General features: G+C 43.4%; 1 protein-coding gene across 5 annotated transcripts in view; it reads left to right on the top strand.

Annotated features, from left to right (window-relative positions):
• LOC116943806 (uncharacterized) overlaps positions 1-22,565 on the top strand; it is a 91,709-nt gene extending 69,144 nt beyond the window's left edge. For all 5 annotated transcript variants that reach the window (XM_032957026.2, XM_032957028.2, XM_032957024.2 and 2 more), the window contains 3 exons: positions 1,854-1,974; positions 3,810-3,943; positions 6,810-22,565. In XM_032957026.2, the coding sequence (XP_032812917.2) occupies positions 1,854-1,974; positions 3,810-3,943; positions 6,810-8,564 (2,010 nt within the window). In that variant the 3' untranslated portion in view covers positions 8,565-22,565. The remainder of the gene's footprint in view (positions 1-1,853; positions 1,975-3,809; positions 3,944-6,809) is intronic.
• The last annotated feature ends 2,031 nt before the right edge of the window (positions 22,566-24,596 follow it).

Below are 24,596 nucleotides of genomic sequence, written 5' to 3'. Positions count from 1 at the left end.
CGTCAAACGATCCCCGCATATAATTTGTCCAATCCTGTTCTTCTTTCTCTCTCTGGTGACTTCCATTGGTGTGTTTCGTTGATGCCATTCAAGATATATTCATTTGTCTTCTCTGCTCAGATCATTCTCTGCATCTTTCTCCATATCCATATCATGAACACTTCTAAACTCTCTCATTTTGTCCATTCTCAGTGTCCACATGTCCTCTCCATTCAAAGCTGTTCTCCGCACCGTTGTCATGATTATTTCCCTCTTGACAATTTATCTTATCCTTATCTACAACTCTCCCCTGTTACCAAATACCTCTCGCCAACCAACCCTTGATATTATGGCTGCTACACACCCTTCATCTTCCGTGATAAATATCTTTACCTGAGCTATACCCGGTTGTCCAGCAAGTATGATATTTATATTCCTTTACCCTTCCTTGATATTCAAGTTACAATTTAGTTTCATGAAAACCGATTGTGATAAGTAAAAAAATAAAGAGGTATTGTGCAACCATGCGAATGTTGGCTCACACCACTGTTGGCAGAAGGGTCTCCACCCCAGGGGGAGCTCTGCTAACACCACCCACAGTCTGTCCTCTTATAACGCAGTGGTAGTTACATTCCTGAAGAACACCATGTGATGGTAAAATCGCGCTATAATATATAATATAGGGTGTAAAGCACAGTCCGTGATAACACGTGAGATGCGTACGCAGGCCTAACAAAGAATGAGGCGCATGGGTAGCATTTAGAAGCATCCAGCAGCATCCCAATGCCTTGTTTGATGCTGCGCCAAGGCAGCCGTGCAACCGCTCATTCCTACTTGCGCAACATAGTTCTGTTAATTCCATCACGTTATATCCAGTGTGCATCTGCGTTATAACAAAAATGCATTCCCTAATACATTCATTGCCTTATATCCATTTTACATAATGAAAACACACGGCGTTATAGGAGAACAGACTGCTCGCCATGACGGTCAGACGTCGTGAAAGACGTTGGAGAGTTACCCACACTTTACCCCACCAAACACAGTCTCTGCTGACCAGCTAACCACTGAGTCTCCATTACAAGGCTGAGTGGACACAGCCAGGGGCAGATTTTGGGCCACTTGCTTTTTTATTGGCAACTGCAGCACCAGGAAATGGAATTCCACCGGTGACCTCCGGCTTTCAAGCCCAGCGAGCTGACCATTAATTTGCTGCATCACGTGACTCGTTAGTGTTTTACAAACTGTCTAATTTCAGTTACGTTTGCAATTTAGCAGACATTCAATTTCAATTGTGTCCATATCGCACCTTCAGTAAGTTGATGTTAAAGCAGTCGATCGTGAATAATGAAATTTGTAGACCCGGTATGTTACATTGCGTTTTAGAAACTATCCATTGTTTTATGGAATGCATATGATGCAAGTATTTCAAACTTATTTATTTATATTTTGTTACCCTGAAAGGCCTTATTGAGTCCCAAAAATATTTTCAGGAGGGTCCTGCAAAATGTTTTTCGTCATAGTGAAAGTATGATCCAAATTACTTAATTTTCAGGTATTTTTTTAGCATTGACATGTTTGGCCAATACCATTGACAGTATGTGAGGAAACCAGAGAAGCTGGAGGAAACCCATGCAGGACAGAGCGAGACAACAAAAAAACATCATACACAATGGTGCCCAAATCAGGAATCAAACCCAGGCCCTTCTTGCTGAGCAACCATTTGTTACCAATGCGCCACCCTGCCCACCCACCGGCCATATTTGTCTCCTTGTTATAATTCTTTCATCCTGTGGGGCTCTTAGGGGAAGTAATGATGCCTCTTAATAATGGTGTGCACAATAGAGACAATGGACTTGTTTTATGTTTTATAGTATGGGCGCACGATGTACGACAACTATCAAGATGCTTTGAAGAGGGCCGAGGTGACCTCAGACTGGTCATCCCTCTCCTCCTCCAGCATGAAGTCCGCTTCAAGCTCTGGAAGCATTCCGGGTACGTTACTTCCCTGGGGGCCTGAGTACAGAATGACATGCACTGTTATAAAATTTGCATAAGCCAAGTCTTGCCATGACCCAGATTCCATGAGGGAGTTAAGATGGCTAAGCATTGTAGAGTTAGGAGAGAAGTTGGGGATAGTCGAGGACCAATCTTAAGTTGATTTTGTCAGTCAACCAATAGTTAATAATATAACAAATATTGCCAACATTCATGTAAAAAAACATTAATAATAACGTGAATTACATTTATAGCGCATATCATGAATAATAACATGTACATAATTTCCAATACACGTACATAAGCAGCCACAGACTTGCTGGAACGCGCAGAGCAATGATTTCACGGTGGCCATGTTGCATGGGGTTGTCTGCCTGGCAGTTGGTTGGTTGTAAAGGGGGGACGACGACGACCTCGTCCATAGCAACGGCAGCCACGTCCCAGACTCACTGGAACTTGCATATCTACTTTAAACAAAACGATGTTTAGCCATCCCCTGATTCTTAAAGCTGCCTGCATGTTTGTATACACGAAAATAAAGGCAAAGACAAAACATCCTCCCCGTATAGCTTTGTCAGACTGTTGGGTCAAGTGCTGTTTGCGAAAACCTATGAAGGCCGGCACGGCATACACAGGAATGGGTAGTCATACAGTAGTCCTTTGGTTAACAGTGACATCGGTTCCCAGTTTTTCAGTTAACGTTTCGCCTCCCATAGGACCCCCCATGGTTTCGACTTCCATAAAAATGTTGATTAACAGGATGTTTACGTTATGCACGCGGGCACCAATTTCAGCCAATCCGAGCACTCATGTGGGACTGAACCATGCATCGGTCAATCAGTAACACCCATTTATGAGAGTTTAGACCTCGACTGCCTTTGTTTACATTACGCTTTCTGTTTTGGCAGTGGAAACGGCTCTCTTACATACTCAGTGATTTTTATTCAACTTATAAGTGAATTCGATTAACAGTTATTTCGGTGAACAGTAGTTTGTGTGGAACGGATTAAATACGTTAGCCGAGGGACGACCGTATTGTGTGCCTGTACATGAGTAGAAGCATACAAAGAGCAACATGTACAGCTGTTGTTTATGGAGTTGTGTATTTTTACCACGTCCGTTTTTTTATAAACACTTGCTGAGCACAGGCCAAAAGACCCATAATGTAAAGCGGCCAACAACAAACATCACTATAATAAAATCTGTAGTAGTTAAGGAGTTATAACGTTTGTTGCATTGAGTGAGGTTTACATGAGAGGTCGGGAAAATGGATGATGGGAGGGAATTCCAAAGTGGAGCAGTGTAAGGGAAGAAGCAGAAGGGGAAGCGTAGTGACCTGCAGTGTGGCGAGTAGGTGGTTTAGTGAGTGGGTGGGTGGGTGTGATGTTAGCTGAACTGTGGTTGTTGAACACAGTGTTGATAAAAAAAAACTGGCAGACCCAAGTCCTCATCATGGGTGGTGTAATTAATGTGTCAAATTCACAGGAAAAATAACAATGTATGCATCATAACAATATAGTAGCAATTAAAGAGTAATGATGAGGCTACTGACTGACAGTGAGCGAGTGACTTTAGTGAATCGGTGAGTTTCGGATCACAAATCGCCCTGAACTGCTTTACATTGCATTCTATCAAGTGCAGCGAGGCATGAACTTGGCTCTCTCTACCCCAGATAATCAGCACTGCTCAATATTCCCCACAGCGAGTAGCGAGAGGCATCAGCTTGAGAGAAGAAACGCTCGGCACATGTCCTGGCACGGGGACACCGTGAATCCGCGGACGCATTTCCGTGGGGGGGCCTGCCATGTTTTCATCGCCCGTTTCTCATGCAGAGTCCCATTCGGGCCACACGGAAGTGGGCATATCGGACGCCACGTCGGGGAGCCACACGCGCTCCCAGAGCATCGTGAGCACCATGTTCTCGGAGGCCTGGCGACGGGGCACTCAGATAGAGGAACAGAGCAAGGTGAGCTGCTCGCTCTTGAGCCCTGCGTTGGAATTTCGCAGCCATTAACGGCACGTGTTGAAGTAGTTACAGTGCCTTAGGTGACTCGCAATAATGAGGTTCACATCCGGGTTTGAGGGGTGGTCATCTTGGCCCATCATCTATCGGGGGGGTCGTTGATGTTGTTGATGCGAACATTCATATTTTTGATTTAAAGCTTTCGTGATTGCAGTGATTCATATTATTGGTTCTTTCGGTAAAGTCACGTTGAAGGGAAAACAATAAAATAATAATATATAAAACAATAAAATTCTCACGACGTTTCGACTGCAACACAAGCAGTCATCATCAGGTGTAAAAACCAACGGCAAGAACATTTGAAAGAAGTGGCGGTTTGTATTCATTTATTTTTAAACGTTAGCACCACGGATAGCGATTTGACAGTTTGTTTAGATGGACGAGTCCATCTATGTTCGGAAAAGAGGAGGGGGGAGACGAAAAATTAATGTATGCTGTCTGAAAGCTACCATAAGCATGAACAATCAATTAAGACCCAAAATGGTTTATCAAATCCTTCCAATGATTGCTAAGCCAGAATCCATCTTCTCGGTTTAAATTGTCTGTGTTTGTATATGTGGATAGCCTCATGAACGAATCTCTCATGGTAGCCAGATGGCTTGCAAAGAACCTCTGTCTTGGAGAAGTCAATGTCATGTGAGCCTACTGAATTATAACAGTGATCTGCCACGGCCGAGGTGTTGGTCCTACCGTGTTTAAGGTCTGCTTTGTGTTCACGAATGCGGTCCGAGACATGTCGTTTGGTTTCTCCAATGTAACTACTACCACAGAGGCAACTTAGTTTGTAGACACCAGGGTACTGTATGTCCGGAATCACATCTTTTACAGACGGAACCTGATCACGGATTTTATGTAATGTGTTGGAACGGACCTGGATCTTGTGTTTATTCAAGATTTTGGAGATCTTTTTGTGATCCCTGCAATGTAGGGTAAAGTGATGGTTTTGAAAGTCTCTTCAAGAGGGTCCTTCTTCATGGTTTGAGTGATAGCTTTGCGGATTGTATAGTCGGAGTAACCATTAGCCTTAAGAGCTTGGTGTACGTGCTTGAGTTCACTGCCTATGTGTTCCTGGTCGGATATGCATTGGGCTCTATGGTGCAGAGTCTTGATGAGAGAATTCTTCTGTGATGGATGGTGGTGGGAATCCGGTTTCAGATAAGCATCGTATGGATAGCTTTCCTGTAGACAGAGTGGCTCATTGAACCATAAAGTCTCTTTTTTATTAGGACATCCAAAAAGGTAGCTTGCCATCTTTTTCGACTTCCAGGTCCGTTTCAACACATTACATAAAATCCGTGATCTGGTTCCGTCTGTAAAAGATGTGATTCCAGACATACAGTACCCTGGTGTCTACAAACTAAGTTGCCTCTGGTAGTAGTTACATTGGAGAAACCAAACGTCATGTCTCGCACCGCATTCGTGAACACAAAGCAGACCTTAAACACGGTAGGACCAACACCTCGGCCGTGGCAGATCATTGTTATAATTCAGTAGGCTCACATGACATTGACTTCTCCAAGACAGAGGTTCTTTGCAAGCCATCTGGCTACCATGAGAGATTCGTTCATGAGGCTATCCACATATACAAACACAGACAATTTAAACCGAGAAGATGGATTCTGGCTTAGCAATCATTGGAAGGATTTTATAAACCATTTCGGGTCTTATTTGATTGTTCACGCTTACGGTGGCTTTCAGACAGCATACATTAATTTTTTGTCTCCCCCCTCCTCTTTTCCGAACATAGATGGACTCGTCCATCTAACCAAACTGTCAAATCGCTATCCGTGGCGCTAACGTTTAAAAATAAATGAATACAAACCGCCACTTCTTTCAAATGTTCTTGCCGTTGGTTTTCACACCTGATGATGACTGCTTGTGTTGCAGTCGAAACGTCGTGAGAATTTTATTGTTTTATATATTATTATTTTATTGTTTTCCCTTCAACGTGACTTTACCGAAAGAACCAAGAATATAAGTAGTCATCTTTTTGTTGTTAATGTTGATATGTCATTCTTGTTGATGTTCTTTTTCATATTTCAATGTTATATTACTGTTATGTCATTATTATTGTTGATGTTGTGATTGAGAGCAGGCCAGAGAGGAATTCACTTCAGTTATATCCCTCGCAAATGTGTGGCCAGTGCTTGTTTATAGATAACTGTATATGCAGCTCGAATGGCTCCAGCATGTCAGCTGTATTTACTCTCCATGATTCGGGATAGTGCTTTTACACTTCCTGGTCTTAATAAGCACACCTGAGATGTCCTACACAATATATACATCGGGCATTGCACCTTATCTCGCTGCATTGCAGCTTACTTAATTGGAATATTGAAAATATAAAGGTCTCCATTGTTTTGGTAACATTTCTGGCTTACCCAAATCCAACTCTTTGAGGTTTTGCTATAGGTCCTGTGTGTGTGTGTGTAAGGCCCTTGACTTGCTGCTGCTCATCAATGTCTCTTGAGCTGAAACTTAGTTGTGAGTTCAAAAGGCTTTGTCGTAGTTTGCAAGCATTTTAATGTTTAATTCTCTTTTTCGTTTAACATTCCTATGTGTGTACTTGTATATTACAAGGAATGAATCAGTATTTGCTCTCGAATTCAAACTCCTTAGGCGAGCAGTGATTTTGGAATAGCTGTAGTGTAATAAAAATTCATTATAATTAGTATATGATTAGATTGGCACATATCAGTTGCTGTAATTGTGAATGTTCATGGCATTTTCAACTACAATTGGGTTTTCGTTGAATGTAACGTGGACACACGTATCTGAATGCTAACCTATCCCATTGTTTCCTTAACAGGAGAGGCATGCAAAAGCTGAGGGTGACAGCAAGGCGAATGCCATTCCACCTCCCCCTCTGTCAGGATTGAAACCTCCTTTTCAAAACTGTAGCGTCCCTTCAGTTATCCCACCCACCCCCCCCGACTCTCTACATCTGTCGATGGGACCTTTACCACCACCTCCCCCTCCACTGCCAGCGAGCTTCACTAAGCTCCCAGGAGTTCAGGCGATGCCTCTACCCCCACCACCTCCATCTATGCCAACATTGTCTCAGCCACCAGTGAAACTTGCTGCGCCTGCCCAGGTGATTAACTACTCTGTTAAACTGCCCACATCGGCTGTGAATACCTCCCAAATACCTCCTGTGGCACTGCCAGGCCATGCATTGTCTACACAGCCAATCCCTCCTCAACCGCCACCGTTTCCTGCGGTAACTCAGCCTGCAGTCAAAGTCTGCAAAACACAGCCACCAGTGCAGATGTCTGCATGCCAGGCACCACCTCCTCCACCCCCACCTCCTCCACCCCCACCTCCTCCTCCTCCACCTGCTAATGCCTACCCTCTGGCAGCACACTCACAGCTTAGCCTCAGTGCTCGATGTCCCACTCCAGTCAGCAACAACCATTCCACATTTCCACTTAGCCCGCCAAGACCTGATGAGGATTTTCCACCTCCACCTCTGGATTCTGACACACAAAAGGGCTTCCTACCCTTTCCCCCTCCACTGCCCCCTCCTAAACAAATCCCACATCACCTGCTTCCCACTAGCATCCCTGGGGAGAGAGTGCCCAGTTCACCCTCGCATGGGGCTTCACCGCGCTCTGGCAAGAGGCCGCCTCCTACCCCACAACGGAATTCCAGTGTCAAGGAATCAAGAGCGGGCGTGGCATCTGCAGTGGAGAGAATGGGAGTGACCGACACTGAGCAAACGGCAATGAGCCGTGCTCCCTCCACACAGGCTAAGCCTGGGAAGTTGAACTTTGCAGCAAGGAATATTCCTATCGTCTTTCCACCACCTGGGAGCAAGCTCAAGTCTGCTGTGATGTCTCCTGAGCTGCCACCCCCTCCACCTCCAGAGGAGGCAGACTTTCCTCCACCGCCATTTATGAACGTAGATTGCTTACCCCCCCCTCCAGAGCTGCCTCTTCATGCAAAGCAGCCCTCGGGGCCCCCAGCAACATTGCCCAAGCCACCGCCCGTGCACATGCCTCAGGCCTCCAAAGTGGCCTGCGGTCAAGAAAGTCCTCTCCGCAAACAAGCCGCCTCCTCCGGCCACGAGGGACCGGCTCAGTCCCCGCCCAAACCCTCCTCTACCAAGGCAGCTTTTTCACAGAAAAAAGTGGCACCGCCCACGCTGCCCAAACGCAGCGACAGCACACGGCTCTCTGGACAGGCAGATGCCCCGGGCTCTCCACCAGTGCCCGTGGCGGAAGCTCTTGATGCATCCAACCCGGGAGCCCCGGGTAGCCCCAGCACCCTCTCGGCCGCCTCGCCATCGAGCTCTCCAAGCCGGCCGGGTGGTCTGGCGCAGGCCAGTTTCATTGCCGATCTCAATCGCACCTTAAAGCGCAAGTCCCTGAAGCAACACGTGGGCTCGCCCATGCACGGGGCGGATGACGCGACCCTGCCGCCGCCACCGCCGGAGCTCCTGAGGGAGCCCGACAGCCCGTCGGTCTCCTCTCCCGGTGTCTCGAGGTACGCCACGTTGCGTCGAGCAGCGGCGCCACCACCGCCCCCCAAACGGGACAACAGCACCCGCCTCACGCACGACTAGGGTGCAAGCGTCGTTACGCGCCGAGCTTCCCACACGACCAGAGTGCGAGCGTCTTTTCGGGCTGAGCCGCATGTGACGCTCGCTCCGGTGGGGAGTGGCGCGCACGTGCACACAGGTGACGCGGGAGACTCGTGGCCTCTGCATGAACGTCACACGCGCCGTAACTCAGGCAACGGACATACGCATCATCCCAGTGTTTGCCTCTCCCTGTACAGTGCGTCGGTGCTGAAGTAAGTCGTGGATATCTCTTTGCTCATTGTGTCATCACTCATGTCAGTTCGCTGCAGTAACCAGAGACCAACCATGCATCCAAACAGACCTTCCGGTTCTATTTGTCGTCACTTGCGTTAAGGGAATTCACATGTCAATTTTTTTATGTGTGTCCGTACACCTATGCATGGTTTTAATGACACAGCTTAATGAAGTGAATCGCACAGCTGTACAATTCGAAGGGTAATGGAGAAATTATATAAAAGAATACAGTTAATTTTTGTTACATGAAATACAGATCTTGATTTAAAGCTTTCGTGACTGCAGGAATTCTTATTCTTTGGGTCTTTCAGTAAAGCTACGTAGATATAAAAATTATAAAAATATCACAACGTTTCGATCGCAACACAAGCAATCGTCATCAGGTGAAAAAAAAGTTATGACTTTTGCTTGTGTTACGATCGAAACGTCGTGATATTTTTAGTATTTTTCTATCTACGTGGATTTACCAAAAGACCCAAAGAATATTTTAATACAAAGCTCAAATACAATTTACAATGTCAAAAGTCATTGCCCGCCCAAGATTTTTATATTTGCAACATTTTTCGGGAGCATTCGATAAGCGCTATCCAAAGGTTATTGTTTCACAATATACCCCCTTAAACAGCGAGGCATTATCCAAACCACTGAATCCAAACGTTTTTTTAAACGTGCATTGAAATGTAAAACGCATTATCCAGTAGGCCTTCGAAGGCAGTGATCACATGGTAGATGCGTTTATTGTTGAGGGCACAGAAATCAGTATACTGATCATAAGGCTGCGTTCAACGGCATGGCACATTACAAGTGCAGCAACGTTCCACGTGCTGTCTCTTAAAACCTGCCTAAGATCTTAAATGTCTTGTGTGTCGTTTGCGATTATGTAGTTGAGCTAAACTAGCCTTCAACTAAGTTGAACTATTTTGAGTAATACTCTGTAATCCTTCGTCTTCACTTATGATACGGAGAGTAGTTCACTCATTTTAATTTTAAGCCAAAGATTATAAGGCTGTACATATTAGCCAAAGAGGTATCTTCATTTGGGATTTTTGTTACTGATTTATCAAATACAAGTAAATTATAAACAAACATTGTTTGGACTCAAACACAGCATATTTAAAAACAACACTTTTTATAATAACGTTAACGTTTTAGACTCAAGTAAAACGATTGCAATGTCCTGGGTACCCTATTGTGTTTTGGTAATTGCAAAGGATTTCGGTGGTTGCGTGAGAGACCGTTCTGTGAACGTGCCGCGTGTAAACCAGACCTGTTTAAACATGGAATGAGGAAGTACTTTGTACTCGCATTATCTAATTTCTCACTGATGTTTTTTTAAATTTCTTCATATAATTTCACGTCAAAATCAGGAGGCACGCTGGTGCCAGCCATATAAGAAGTGCAATGCCTCGCTTGCAATATTTTGTCCCTATTTTTAATCCACAGGAATCGTTCACATCGGCAGGGCATTACGATGGTGGAATGATGTTACTGTGATGAGTCATAAAACCAATGCCCTTCCAGCGAAATTACACCGCTCCACATTAATGTCGTGGGTGCTGATTGTGACTATAGGTGAGCAGAATTCTCATACAATTAACCATGTGCATAACCACTTTAGTCGACAAAACTAAATGCAGGATATCGAATGAATTTTAAAATAGGATGAATTCGTCACAGTCTGATCGTGTCGTGTGCCAGACCTCAGGGCTTGTGGCAGCATGAGCAGCAATTTGTTATGGGGTCGTCAGCAGGAATAAAATTATCATCATTAATTAATTTCACCTCAATGCCATTTGCTCCTCATCTACCATCATTATCTTATCACTGTCAGCTCTTCTGATATAAGCATCAGCTGTAGTGTACATCTGGTGAATGCAGTCTCAAGCTGCCGCCATTCTGCTTGGTCATGGTTCCATCTCGCTCCTTAGGAACTGACCTCGTTGCTCAATCTGCTGCACAGTGGTTATCTTCACATGTATTATCTCCTTGGGCTGCCATTCAATCTCTACACTCATCCAGGCGTACCTCAGAGTGAGCACAGACACCACAAGGGGGTTTCATTTCATAGAAATGTTGGAAAGCGATTTTCACGAATTTCGCTGTGATATGAAACTGACTTTAATCATTTCAAAAATATATTTTTTGTATTTAAAAAAAAAGGTTTTTACGAAAGGTCATTGAAGATTTATCTCTCTCTCTTTCCAATTGTAATACTTTTTTTACGTTTTTTGTCGTTGTAGTAAATTGTACAAAATTTTGCTTGTGCCAAGGTGATGCAGCGCTGAGTCGAGACAGGAGTTACCCGGACAGTCTGCTTGGCAATCGCTCGCTATTAAAACAATACACACATGCTACATGTCAACTAACATAGTTTTTATTTTGGTTTTGCTTACGGTTAGATAGTAGACAACGTTGTGTTCATCTGAAATATTAAAATACTCTTTAAGTTATTTGAATGCAATTAATGCCATTTATATCAGGTATTTATGGTGATTACATATCCTTAATGATGGCCTTCATTGTTATTTGTAACTTCAATTGAGTAAAACTTGTTTTTAATAATGCATGTCAGACAAAATACTGTTCTATATATTTTTTATAACACAATAGCAACGTGAAGACAAAACTAGTGGCCTACAATGTATTGTCAGTTTAAATGTATTGGCATGCATTAGATACATTTTCTTTTAACTTAATCTTCACAACACATTTCCATCCAGCAGTGGCATATACATGAAATTTAAGGTTTATAAAAATTCTACAAGATTATTGAAGTATGCAGGCATTAAATCACCCCAATATTTAAAAGTAGACAAAATGGACGTGTCTCTGTTTTTGCTTGAACATTGGCTGATAGATTATTGCCCACATGAAACTGCAGCATTAATGACATGTTTATCAACCATCAATTCATGACAATTTTACACTTTCACATTATTCTTTTTTTACTCTGTCAAAATGTGAAATAAAACATTGTGACACCACAAAGTGTGTAAGGTAGATACGGAGGCACCGTGTAGAGTTGTTATTGGTTGAGTGGAAACTTGTATCGGTTGAAAGTCTCCCTCAAATTGCAGAAACCGGCATTGTACAAGGATCATTAGACTTCCATAAGAGGTTATTTTGGTTTAAATCGCATAAATATTAATGTCGTTAAACCAGCCACCACCACCAGACACAGGCCATTAGTAAGGTTTATCTCATAAACAAAACGTGCAAATTAGTTACTAGTACAGCACACCGTTGTGTTGGAGAGTCAAGCCACAATTCTGGCTGTCGCTTGATGAGGCTGGTTGTAATTACCGGCAAAACTTTATACTTGAATTGTAAATATTGTGGGTTTACTCTCAAACACCGGTGTGACAAACCGTACTAACTAGCCTTTTGCCCGTCCAAGGACGGGTGTATTGCAGTAAATCTGAAGCTTGCAAGCGAAAAGCAGACCGCGACGTGCTATTCATTGCATTAACGCGTGTGCAATTTGTAAGGGTGCGGTGACACAGACCTATTTCATTTTTAGATTGTAATCCCTTGTTCATCATGATGTCCTTTTTACTTTGATGTCTCAATAGCGTTACGGAGATCGCGTGATATGAGCCTTCTGCCTTTGTAGTGAGGGTTGTAAGTTTACGCCGAGGAGGGGGGAGCAGGCGCCTTGGCCCCCCATGTGGAGTGACGTCAGCCGCTAATTATTATGAATGGGGGGGGTGTCTATTTGGAGGACGTCACCTGTTAATGATTATTGAGGGAGGCTGGTCGATGTGGAGTGACGTCACTTGCTCATGATTATTAGTGAGGGGTGGGGGGGGGAGTACGCCATATTGAGTGATGTTACCCGCTCATGATTATGAATGAGGAGGAGTGGGGGGGTGTCCATTTGGAGGACGACCTGCTCATGAACATTAATGAGGGGGGCTGGTCGATGTGTAGTGACGTCAAGAGCATTAAGGACAGACATTCCTGGGTGATTATAGTAGGTATTGGCTGAGTCGAGTGGTGGCGGGTTTAACAACACATTTATATTTACACGATCTAATGCAAAAACCTCTTATGGATAATATTGGTTGCGAAAGCCTACGTGTTAAGCTGACGTTATTCGACTTGACACAAGCTTCGATTTTTTTGTGGAATTGATACTGAAGTCTTAAAATATTTACATCACTGACTGGTGTCTGTACAATAGGCTCACAAACACATTTTGCTCCCAAACATCAAATTGCAGTGAAGTGATCAATTGTGTTGATGTAATCATTGTTGCTCCAGCTGTTCATAAACATCCAGGGCATTGGTAATTTCACTGGCTCTTTAGTAGCGTTAACATTGTCCAGTGAGGGAAAAAAGTATTTGATCCCCTGCTGATTTTGTATGTTTGCCCACTGACAAAGAAATTATCAGTTTAATTTTAATGGTAGGTTTATTTGAACAGTGAGAGACATAATAACAAAAAAATCCAGAAAAACGCATGTCAAAAATGTTATAAATTGATTTGCATTTTAATTAGGGAAATAAGTATTTGACCCCCTCTCAGATTTCTGGCTCCCAGGTGTCTTTTATACAGGTAACGAGCTGAGATTAGGAGCACACTCTTAAAGGGAGTGCTCCTAATCTCAGCTTGTTACCTGTATAAAAGACACCTGTCCACAGAAGCAATCAATCAATCAGATTCCAAACTCTCCACCATGGCCAAGACCAAAGAGCTCTCCCAGGATGTCAGGGACAAGATTGTAGACCTACACAAGGCTGGAATGGGCTACAAGACCATTGCCAAGTAGCTTGGTGCGAAGGTGACAACAGTTGGTGCAGTTATTCGCAAATAGAAGAAACAATAAAGAACTGTCAATCTCCCTCGGCCTGGGGCTCCATGCAAGATCTCACCTCGTGGAGTTGCAATGATCATGAGAACGGTGAGGAATCAGCCCAGAACTACACGGGAGGATATTGTCAATGATCTCAAAGCAGCTGGGACCATTGTCACAAAGGAAACAATTGGTAACACACTGCGCCGTGAAGGACTGAAATCCCGCAGCGCCCGCAAGGTCCCCCTGCTCAAGAAAGCACATATACATGCCCGTCTGAAGTTTGCCAATGAACATCTGAATGATTCAGAGGACAACTGGGTGAAAATGTTGTGGTCAGATGAGACCAAAATGGAGATCTTTGGCATCAACTCAACTCGCCGTGTTTGGAGGAGGAGGAATGCTGCCTATGACCTCAAGAACACCATCCCTACCGTCAAACATGGAGGTGGAAACATTATGCTTTGGGGGTATTTTTCTGCTAATGGGACAGGACAACTTCACCACATCAAAGGGACGATGGATGGGGCCATGTACCGTCAAATATTGGGTGAGAACCTCCTTCTCTCAGACAGGGCATTGAAAATGGGTCGTGGATGGGTATTCCAGCATGACAATGACCCAAAACACATGGCCAAGGCAACAAAGGAGTGGCTCAAGAAGAAGCACATTAAGGTCCTGGAGTGGCCTAGCCAGTCTCCAGACCTTAATCCCATAGAAAATCTGTGGAGGGAGCTGAAGGTTCGAGTTGCCAAACGTCAGCCTCAAACCTTAATGACTTGGAGAAGATCTGCAAAGAGGAGTGGGACAAAATCCCTCCTGAGATGTGTGCAAACCTGGTGGCCAACTACAAGAAACGTCTGACCTCTGTGATTGCCAACAAGGGTTTTGACACCAAGTACTAAGTCATGTTTTGCAGAGGGGTCAAATACTTATTTCCCTCATTAAAATGCAAATCAATTTATAACATTTTAGACATGCGTTTTTCCGTATTTCTTGTTGTTATTGTCTCTCACTGTTCAAATAAACCTACCATTAAAATTATAGACTGATAATGTTTTTGTCAGTGGGCAAACGTACAAAATCAGCAGGGGATCAAATACTTTTTCCCTCACTGTATATGCGTGATATTCTGGCATCTTTTTCATGTTTAGATGAGTGGTCTCGGGTATAAGTAGGAGTGCACTCTTTCTCAGTGGAATATTTTAGAGACTGGAAAAGTGTGTAAAGCTTCAGAAAGGAATTCTGAGGCCCTAGTTTTTATATTGGTGGTCGGCTATCACTTCTCTCGGACTTAAATGATCGCTTCTGAGCTGTATTGATGAATACGGGAAATTAGCTTCGCTATTGTCATTGGGCACCGTAATTCATTTTAGTGCTAGAATGTATAAATAGTTGAGGCACCAATTTATTAATTAAATTGTGTTGCAATAGCAACTGTGACGTGAGATGGGATACTTGAACTAGGGATTAGTTCAGGTGGAAAATAGAGCCTTGTGCTTTATAAAACACCATCTTCTTAGGGGATCGAGTGCAAGGTGCACTTGGTGTGTACACGTGTCACCGAGCTCCTCAATGTAACTGGGGGAGTGATGAGCACAGGATTTTAAAACGATACTCCCACAGGAATTAAGTCAGATGCATGAATCTATATTTAAGGTATTTGGTACTCATCTGCTATGGTTTCTGGTGGCTTATTGTACGTGTTCCTTACATAATAGGCAATGCACCCCACCACAGACTGCCACTCCATACCTGCCAATTGTCTTCAATTAAATAGAAAGTGAAACACGACTCATTGCGCATAAATCCAATTGATGAAATTAGAGAGTAAGATCTCGTTGAGTATAACAACTACAATTTGTTAGGCCCATGTGTGCACAGCAGCTCACATTGTGTGAAACCAAACTGAAGCCTGCGGCAGATGCCCTTCACTATGGCAACCACAATTTATATACAACTCACAAATGTAACCAACTTAGTTGACCTTGCACTTTAACATTGCAGAGATGAACACGTGACATTCTCTTGTACAAATAATGGAAAATACCTGGGTGCCCAAGGTTCTGATCATGTGTGTGCTGGCCAATCTAATGATTTACCGTTTTTGGATTTCTCACAAGGTAGGACGTGTTGGCCTCTGATAGCTCTGCACCATCAATGATGGTTCTCCCAACTTCACGACCGCAACAGTGGTGTCCAGCTTTTAAGAGGGCAGAGCAGTGGATGTACTACAGCAGTGACCCATTACTATCTCAAAACTTTTTACACATCACTATGCCTTGACTTTTAGAAGGCGCCATGACATTTACTTGATAATGGCACTGGATCCTAAGCCTTGTCACCCCCATGCAAATCTTGATGTGGGCTTGTGAGAGAATCGGTGCTTTGTCATATTTTTTTATCCTTTTTGACTTTCTAATTTGATGCTTTAAAGTTTTTGAAAAAAGTCCATGGGTTGGTACTGAATAAGAGATGTTTGTCTTGCATCCCACCATATGTAAAAAAAGAGAAACACCATTGGGTTCAATAAAAAATGGGAAAATGTGATGCAGGAGATCTTGAGACTGAGTGTAAATGTTCATGGCTTATACTAGTGATGTCGGGGCATATGTCTAAAGAGAGGGCTTGTGAAGGATATTTTTGGTAATTCCCAACAATCGCATGTTTTCTCAAACCGAGCGGTCAGCAAGCCTTCAACTCTGCCCTTATGGCACAAAGACTGGGACTTATCAGACATCACAACTAGTCTTGATGAATACAGGAATCCCCCCGCTATATATAAGGGTTGCGCTCCTGGGAAATGCTACTTAACTCGAAATTACTTAAAGCGGACTAATTTCCCATCGACATAACTTTTAAATGGGGGGTTGTGTTCCTAGCTGATAATTTTGGGAGAGAAATACGTTACTAAATGTCATGAGGTGCACACAAATGCATATAATTATAGGTCAATATACAAATTAACTAATTATAAATACAAATAATTAGGTAAAACTTGCCAGATATGGTTAAGCTTGCTGGTCGATGGGTCAGCAGTGGTAGAGTTTTGCAGATGAAGGGGCAGGTTCACCGGCCTGTTCATCTGATGATGAAGCTGTAGCCACGGGAATGTCCACCAGAAAGGAAGTTGCCTTTCTGGGCTCTTCTCCAGACCATCTGGCTCGATTGCAGAAAGGTGAACAAATCTGTCCAAAGACAGCTGGATATCATTTATATTCTGCTGCTGCTGGTACAGCTTGGTGTAGCAGTAAATGGCACTGGTCAATGTTCATGGTGGTATCGTTTCATTGGCCTCTTCCTCAGCTCGTTACAGCTATATCAGATCATGTGACAGCTCTTCATCATTGCACAATCTTTAAAAAGAACGCACATGCGAAACATTACACTTATAAGGAAATATGCTCCCTAACCAGCCACGTATCGGCGAAACAACGCAAATATCGCGAGGGATTCTTGTAACAGCGTGACGTGATAAAAAGCTGATGAGATATTAATGTAATCAATGCGCAGGTTCCTTTCAAGAAATGTAGACCCTGATTCCCATCATAATGAGTGACAGTTCGGCATACATCTTTGTTAATTTTGCCCTCTGTTGGCTGTTTTTTCCAAGTTTTATACTGGAAAATGGCCGAAGCATCACCGCTTCATATCCGTCTCGGCAAATGCCTCCTTGTCAATAGTAATTACCTGCAGGGTCAGGTTAAAAAGGGGCACGCGAAAGCTGGGCAAGGGTCACGCGAAAGCTGGGCAAGGGTCACGGAGCCAGCAATGCGTCAGTAATGAAATTATGTTTATCCAGCAGAATTTGTGGACCTATGTGATGTATCAACGGAATGCTGCCTCGATAACATTCTCATCCATTTCTTAGAGGAAACTGACGGGTCTATTTAGGGGAACCTGGAACTGGTAAACTGTTATACCCTTAGCTGCTGTTGTGATGCTGACACTATTAAAACGTTATAAAATCACCCACTGACACCCTGTCTTGTGGGTGTGGTGGTGCATCAGCCAGTCATCTCAGACAGTCGACTCGTGGCACCTGGGTCTGCCCCGTGACCTGCCAGCGGGCTTTCAACACTCCACGTGGCCTCAAGGTGCACATAGCCTGGCACAAGCGTCGTGGTGACGTCACCGCCACTTAGTGGCGAATGGCGGTTGCTATTTAGTGCACCAGGGACTGGAAAGTAGGGTTGGTTGATCTTATTGAGTTAATGTGTTGTGCTTCCTAGGTTAGCAGTAGAGTAAACTATCTGCGAGGGTAAGGTTCTTGAAAACGCAGAATCCGCGCATGCATAAACCTTGCTGATTTGGGAAAAAAGGGGTTGCGTTCCTGGTACGAGTGAACATATGGGGGAAATGGTAAATGTTTAATAACAATGGCTACAATAAATAATACATTATAAAGAACACTTCTTTAATTACTTTTGATGATGATTTGATGATGATGGAGGTGGTGGTGCTGATGGATGACTCCTCGGGAGTTGCAAGTGTTTGATAATGCCACAGTTATCATTTTAGCACTGGGGAGCGCTAGCCGCAAACTCTTTCCCTGATTGCAATCACGTTCTTTTTAATGGACCTCACAGTCGACTCATGACAAAATGTATAAACGAGTCGACTAAGTATATATGTAGTGGTCGACTTCACACGGACAACTTTATTCTTTTCTCCGACACCACTTTTATTATTCATAAAGGTTTTTGGGTTAGATCGCGTTTATTTATAAATGTGTCGTAACCCTCCACCACCCGACACGGCCAATCAGCAAAAAAAGTGTCACGTTGACAAAAGACAAATAATTCACTACTTTAGCCCACCGGTGTGTTGAAGAGTGAATCCACATTTACAGTTTGAGTACGACGTTTCGCTGGTAAATACATCCAGCATCATCGGGCAATTCGCCAGAATGGTAAAGCCCTCGCTTGCTCCCGGTTTTATATAGAGCAGCAGGGTGACGTCATCACTTAACTCATCAGGTGCAGTGATTAGAGGCGGAGGGGGGTATTGTAATTATATAATCGATTAGTAATCAGTCATTGGTTATGATTAGTAATGAGTTGTAGATTAGTAATTCTTTAAATCAAAATGTAATGTGTATTATTTAATAATACGCTTCCAGGCCGCACTAAGCCTGTAGCTGTCAGAGCGATTAAAGTTATTCTTGTTCCTCTTAATTTCAATGGATTCTCTAATTAGTCTTTGCCAGTAATAATTAGTTTTACAAAATCAATTGAGTCTCCTTGTTGACAAGCAACAAGGACACTCAATTGATTTTGACAATGTTGCAGTGGTGTGTAAAACTAATTATTACTGGCAAAGACTAATTAGAGAATCCATTGAAATTGAGAGGAACAAGAATAACTTTAATCGCTCTGACAGCTACAGGCTTAGTGCGGCCTGGAAGCGTATTATTAAATAATACACATTACATTTTGATTTAAAGAATTACTAATCTACAACTCATTACTAATAATAACCAATGACTGATTACTAATCGATTATATAATTACAATACCCCCCCTCCGCCTCTAATCACTACACCTGATATGAGTTAAGTGATGACGTCACCCTGCTGTTCTATATAAAATCGGGAGCAAGCGAGGGCTTTACCATTCTGGCGAATTGCCCGATGATGCTGGATGTATTTACCAGCGAAACGTCGTACTCAAACTGTAAATGTGGATTCACTCTTCAACACACCGGTGGGCTAAAGTAGTGAATTATTTGTCTTTTGTCAACGTGACACTTTTTTTGCTGATTGGCCGTGTCGGGTGGTGGAGGGTTACGACACATTTATAAATAAACGCGATCTAACCCAAAAACCTTTATTATGAATAATATTGGTCGCGAAAGCCTACGTGTTAAACTGACCACTTTTATTACAACTCTCCACATTACGTCTATAACCTCACAGTTCCTCTGGTTGCCACAGCTCGCTCGCTGCGCTCCGCCCTGTCTCTGTCGCTTGCTGTCTGTCCCTCTCTCCATCACTCGCTGTCCCTGTCTCTCCCCGTCACTCGCTGTCTCTGTCTCTCTCCGTCTCTCGCTGTCTGTCTCTCTCCGTCGTTTGCTATCTCTGTCTCCCACTCTGCATCTCTGTCTCTCTCCATCTCTCTCTCTGTCTCACTCCATCTCTCACTCTCGCTCTCTCTGTCTCACTCCATCTATCTCTCCCTGTCTCTCTCTGTACTCTGTGTCTATGTCTCTCTGTCTCCCTCTGTCTCTCTATGTCTCACTCTGTATCTCTCTATGTTTCACTCTGTTTATCTCTCCCTGTCTCTCTTTGTCTCCCTCTGTCTCTCTGTGTCTCACTCTGTTTATCTCTCCCTGTCTCTCTCCGCATCTATGTCTCTCTCTGTCTCCCTTTGTCTCACTCTGTCTCTGCTTCTCTCTATCACTCTCAGTCGCTCCTTGTCTCTGCTTGTCTCTATCCCTCTCAGTCACTCCTTGTCTTTGCTTGTCTCTGCTCCACTGCTAGCTGTTCTGCTCCACTGCTAGCTGTTCTGTCTCCTATGTCTTCTCCCCGTTTCTCTCACACCTGTGTCGTTCTAGTCCCAACCACAACTGCCCTCGTTCTTCCCGCCTCCCGAATATATCCCCGTTCTCATTACCAACCAATTAATTAGGCCGCGTGCCACCGACGCGCCGCGTGCCACCGACGCCCCGCGTCCCCCTGCACCTGTTACTTGCCCCCTCTATTCCCAGACATCCCGGCGCCACAACGCCCTTGACAACAACTCCAGCCAATCGCAGCCGTACATCGCTCTCCAGCTTAATTGGCCCGTCATTACTGCACAGTTTCCCACCACCACACCTGGCTTGCCCGACGTAACCCCACTGTCCATAACTCGCGCGTCTTTACCATTCCCCCCTGTATGCACGTGTTAATCCACTACATATATAAAGTAAAAATGTACAAGAGCAGGATTACTGTGACACTGAGAACTAAGTAGGCAGCAGAGAAGTTGTACCTAATCTTCGCAGTTTCTAACGTAATATGTACAGTACTGTACAATATTAACATTCTGCGTGCTTACAGACCACCCACACCGACGTGGGTGGTCTGTCAGCACTCCGTACACTCGCGAACACTGGAGTCCATCGGGTCGTGAGTAGGGAATTAGTATACATTTAGTAACTCGTGAATATGCAAAACTCGCGAATCCAGAACTCGCACATTGCAAGGGTTTACTGTACAGAAAGTAGGTTACTGTCCTTTATATAGATGTTACTGCTGTGTAGAGTCAGGTTTCATACAATACTTAACAATTGGTCAAGAGTTTAAATGAAGGACGTTCAAGTAAAACCTACTTATTGTTACTGTTGCAGATATAATACTGAAATACTAATACTGTTTTTGTCATTCATAATCTTATTAGAAATATTGGAAGTAAGGTGAGTATTCACAACCACTAAATTATAGGTCATGTATTTGGGTTTCTGGTGTAATTACTAGGGTTTATTACGATGACCGTTAGCCTCCTTCAGATGGGAGAGGGCAGCAGCGCTGGCCACGTGGTTACCTTGGACAACAAAAGCTCAGTAGCAGTTAGGTCATTGTTTGACTTCACATGGAGATGTCAGCATGTGCCGCAAGAGCTATGGTAACGGAGTGTAGTTCACACCTTATTTTGACTGCACCTTTCCGTTTTCATCACCGTTTTCCAAGATGGGGAATTAAGGCCTGTAGTCGCTGAAAGATGCCAAATGTGGGTTTGAGTGTTTTACACCTACATTAAACCATCCTTATATTCTATGAGAAGGTTAATACATATGGATAACAATGTCTGCACAGTGCACGAGCATGCATGTGACCGAGAATGATCTCCATTTAAATTTTGACTTCAAACTTTCGTGACTGCAGGAATTCATATTCTATGGTTCTTTTGGTAAAGTCACGTCGGTAGAAAAAATAATAACAATAAAATAATAGGAATAAAAATGAAAATAAAGTGAATACAAAATATCACGACGTTTTGATCGCAACACAAGCAATCGTCATCAGGAGAAAAAAGAGGGGGAAAGCTGTTGAGGCAGGCTGTTTATAAAAGATTAGAGATGGGCGGGGCAGCTAATGTTAATGTATTGGAACCAAAGAAAGGGGCAGCCCTGTGTTATGGTGTTGAGGTGTCTTATGGGTATCAGACTGGTTAACTATGGAAAGTAATTCGGTATCTGCATATGAGCCTCCATAACCACATTGTTTATAAACATTGATGTTCTCTGCCATTATCTATCCACTGCTGGATGAAGGCATCTCCGTTGCCATTCGTCATGGTCCTTGCAATGCCACCAATCCATCTCACTCCTGCACATGAGCTATACGCATCCACCTCCATCTCCACAGTAGTCCTCTCAGAAGTTGATATAGACGTATTGTAATTCCAGTAACATCTCTGAAGCCATTTGTCTACAAGCAACACTTGTGTCCCAATGTTTTTGTTCTCCAGTGCAGCCCCTGAAATTTTCATGGAAAATGAGACACAAAGCACGAGTCGTGGACAACCAATGTATTCCCATGACCTCACAATCAAACGGTAACCAGGTGTAAGCATTCTATCTTTCGTGAAACTGAGCTTCTTAAGCATTAATAATTTGCCATATTACGGGATACTGATGCACAGGAGATATTTGCTATGCTTTCCACTTGTGAAATAAGCCTTTAAACAAATGTGTTTTTTATTAAGTATGACATTATGCGAGGCTAAATGGAGATATATGCAATATTTTACGTATTGTTTTACGTTACGTATAGTTTATAATTGTATCGCTTTTGTTAGCGATAAGGTTGGCTGCGTTTTTATGTTGCTGCATGATGTCTATGGGACTGGTCTAATTGTTGTGAGTTATTATAGCAGTTTAATGGCTGTTGGGTATTTTAGCTACAGTTAAACTAAGAGTATAATGTGATTTTTACATTCTCTTACAAAATAAATGCAATTGTACAAAATCTGAGTTGTTTTGAAAGTTTTTACGACTGACTATAAATGATGCAAGACATATAAGGGGTGTATTATAGCTGGTAGATTACACTGTCTAACAATTTGTTTTTGTTCCTGGGTAGTAAGTGTTATTTCCGAATTGCTTGTGCCTCAAAAGTACAGAAAATGGCTATTATTCCCCACAAACTTTGCCAGGACAGTGATATTTCTAAATTTATCTATTTTCCAGAATATTTCAAAAATTCCAGTGTTCAGTAAACTAGGAGTAACTTATAGAACAATCTAGAACTTTCCAGTAATATAAATATTAGTATAAATACAGGGGCCTTAAGCCCATCAGTTCAGTTTAGTTGCAGCTGCCGAAGTGTATACATATCTACATTATTATGAGATGGCATCAAGAGGCTGCAAGCATCCGGCAGACACATTTTGCTATATCTTATTTAAAATGTTTTACAATTTTCAATGTTATTGAAAAAATATATCATATATGAAAAATGTTGCGAGAATCTCTTACACATTAGTCATGGGTGAAATAAATATATTTTTGTAGGATGGTACAGAGGTGAAAAGAGCCATTATGCTCGCTATCCCAAGAATTTGGCGGGAACCCACTGACCACTCAAGAAACTGCTACTTCTGCATGATGGATCCTTCCAAACGTCGGACTGGCAAGAATGCACCTGCTATCACGTATCCGGACCTTCATCCATCGCCCCAGTGCCACACTGCCATGAACTCCCATACCCACTCCTCCGGAGGGAGAGAGCAGCCGTCTTTAGAAGAGAGCAGCAAGTCAGAGAGCGAGGAAGACGTAGATCCAGATGACAATTTCAGAGGTGGAGCTGAGGAGAGAAACCCATACTACCCCAACCAAAAATACCTCAAACGACTTGATCAGAGATCTTGGTCTCACCAAGTCCAATGCCGAGCTTTAGATGTCTAGGCTCAAGCAGTGGAACTTGTTGGATAAAATTGTGCAAGTCACAGATCAGAGGAAGTGTCACCAACCTTTTTGCAGCTGCTTAACACGTCAAGGTGGGTTCTGCTTCTGCCCAAATGTGACGTGTCTGTTTGAGGCAATCGGAATTCCCTGTAACCAGAATGAGTGGCGCCTCTTCATTGACAGCTCATCCAGGAGCCTCAAAGCCGTGCTGCTCCATAATGGTAACAAGTACCCATCTCTTCCCCTGACTCACTCGGTGCACCTCAAAGAGGATTACAACAGCATCAATACCTTACTGGAAGCCTTGAAGTATGATGAGTACAGCTGGGAGGTCATCTGAGGCTTCAAAATGGTGGCATTCCTGATGGATCTTCAAGGAGTTTTTACCAAGTCTCCGTGCTATCTTTGCCTTTGGGACAGCAGGGACACCAAGGCGCACTACCACAGGCGGGACTGGCCACAGCAGACCGAGTTCTCTCGGGAGGAAGAACGTCAAGTGGGAGCCACTGGTGGACCCCCGGAAGGTGCCGATGCCACCACTGCACATCAAATTGGGCCTTATGAAACAATTTGTCAGAGTATTCTTGGTTGTTTCGGTAAAGTCACGTAGAAGGGAAACAATAAAATAAAATATAAAACAATAAAATTCTCACGACATTTCGACTGCAGCACAAGCAATCATCATCAGGTGTGAAGACCACAACAATAATTTTTTTTAAAAGTGGAGTTTTTTTAATGTTAACACCACGGATAGCGATTTGACAGTTTGTTCAGATGGACGAGCCATCTATGTTCGGAAAAGAGGAGGGGGAGGCGAAAAATAATGGATGCGGTCTGAAAGCCACCTTAAGCATGATCAATCAATTAAGACCCGAAATGGTTTATCAAATCCTTCCAATGATTGCTAAGCCAGAATCCATCTTCTCAGTTGAAATTGTCTGTATATGTGGATACCCTCTTGAACGAATCTCTCATGGTAGGCAGATGGCTTGCAAAGAACCTCTGTCTTGGTGAAGTCAATGTCATGTGAACCTACTGAAGGATTCCCTCATCAAGACTCTGCACCATAAAGCCCAATGCATATCCGACCAGG

The sequence above is a fragment of the Petromyzon marinus genome, chromosome 19, assembly GCF_048934315.1.
Source record: "Petromyzon marinus isolate PM22_M1 ecotype Great Lakes invasive population chromosome 19, UKy_Petmar_22M1.pri1.0, whole genome shotgun sequence".
Classification (NCBI taxonomy): domain Eukaryota; kingdom Metazoa; phylum Chordata; class Hyperoartia; order Petromyzontiformes; family Petromyzontidae; genus Petromyzon; species Petromyzon marinus.
Note: the sequence above shows the minus strand (reverse complement) of the source record. Positions and strands in the feature narration are given on the sequence as shown.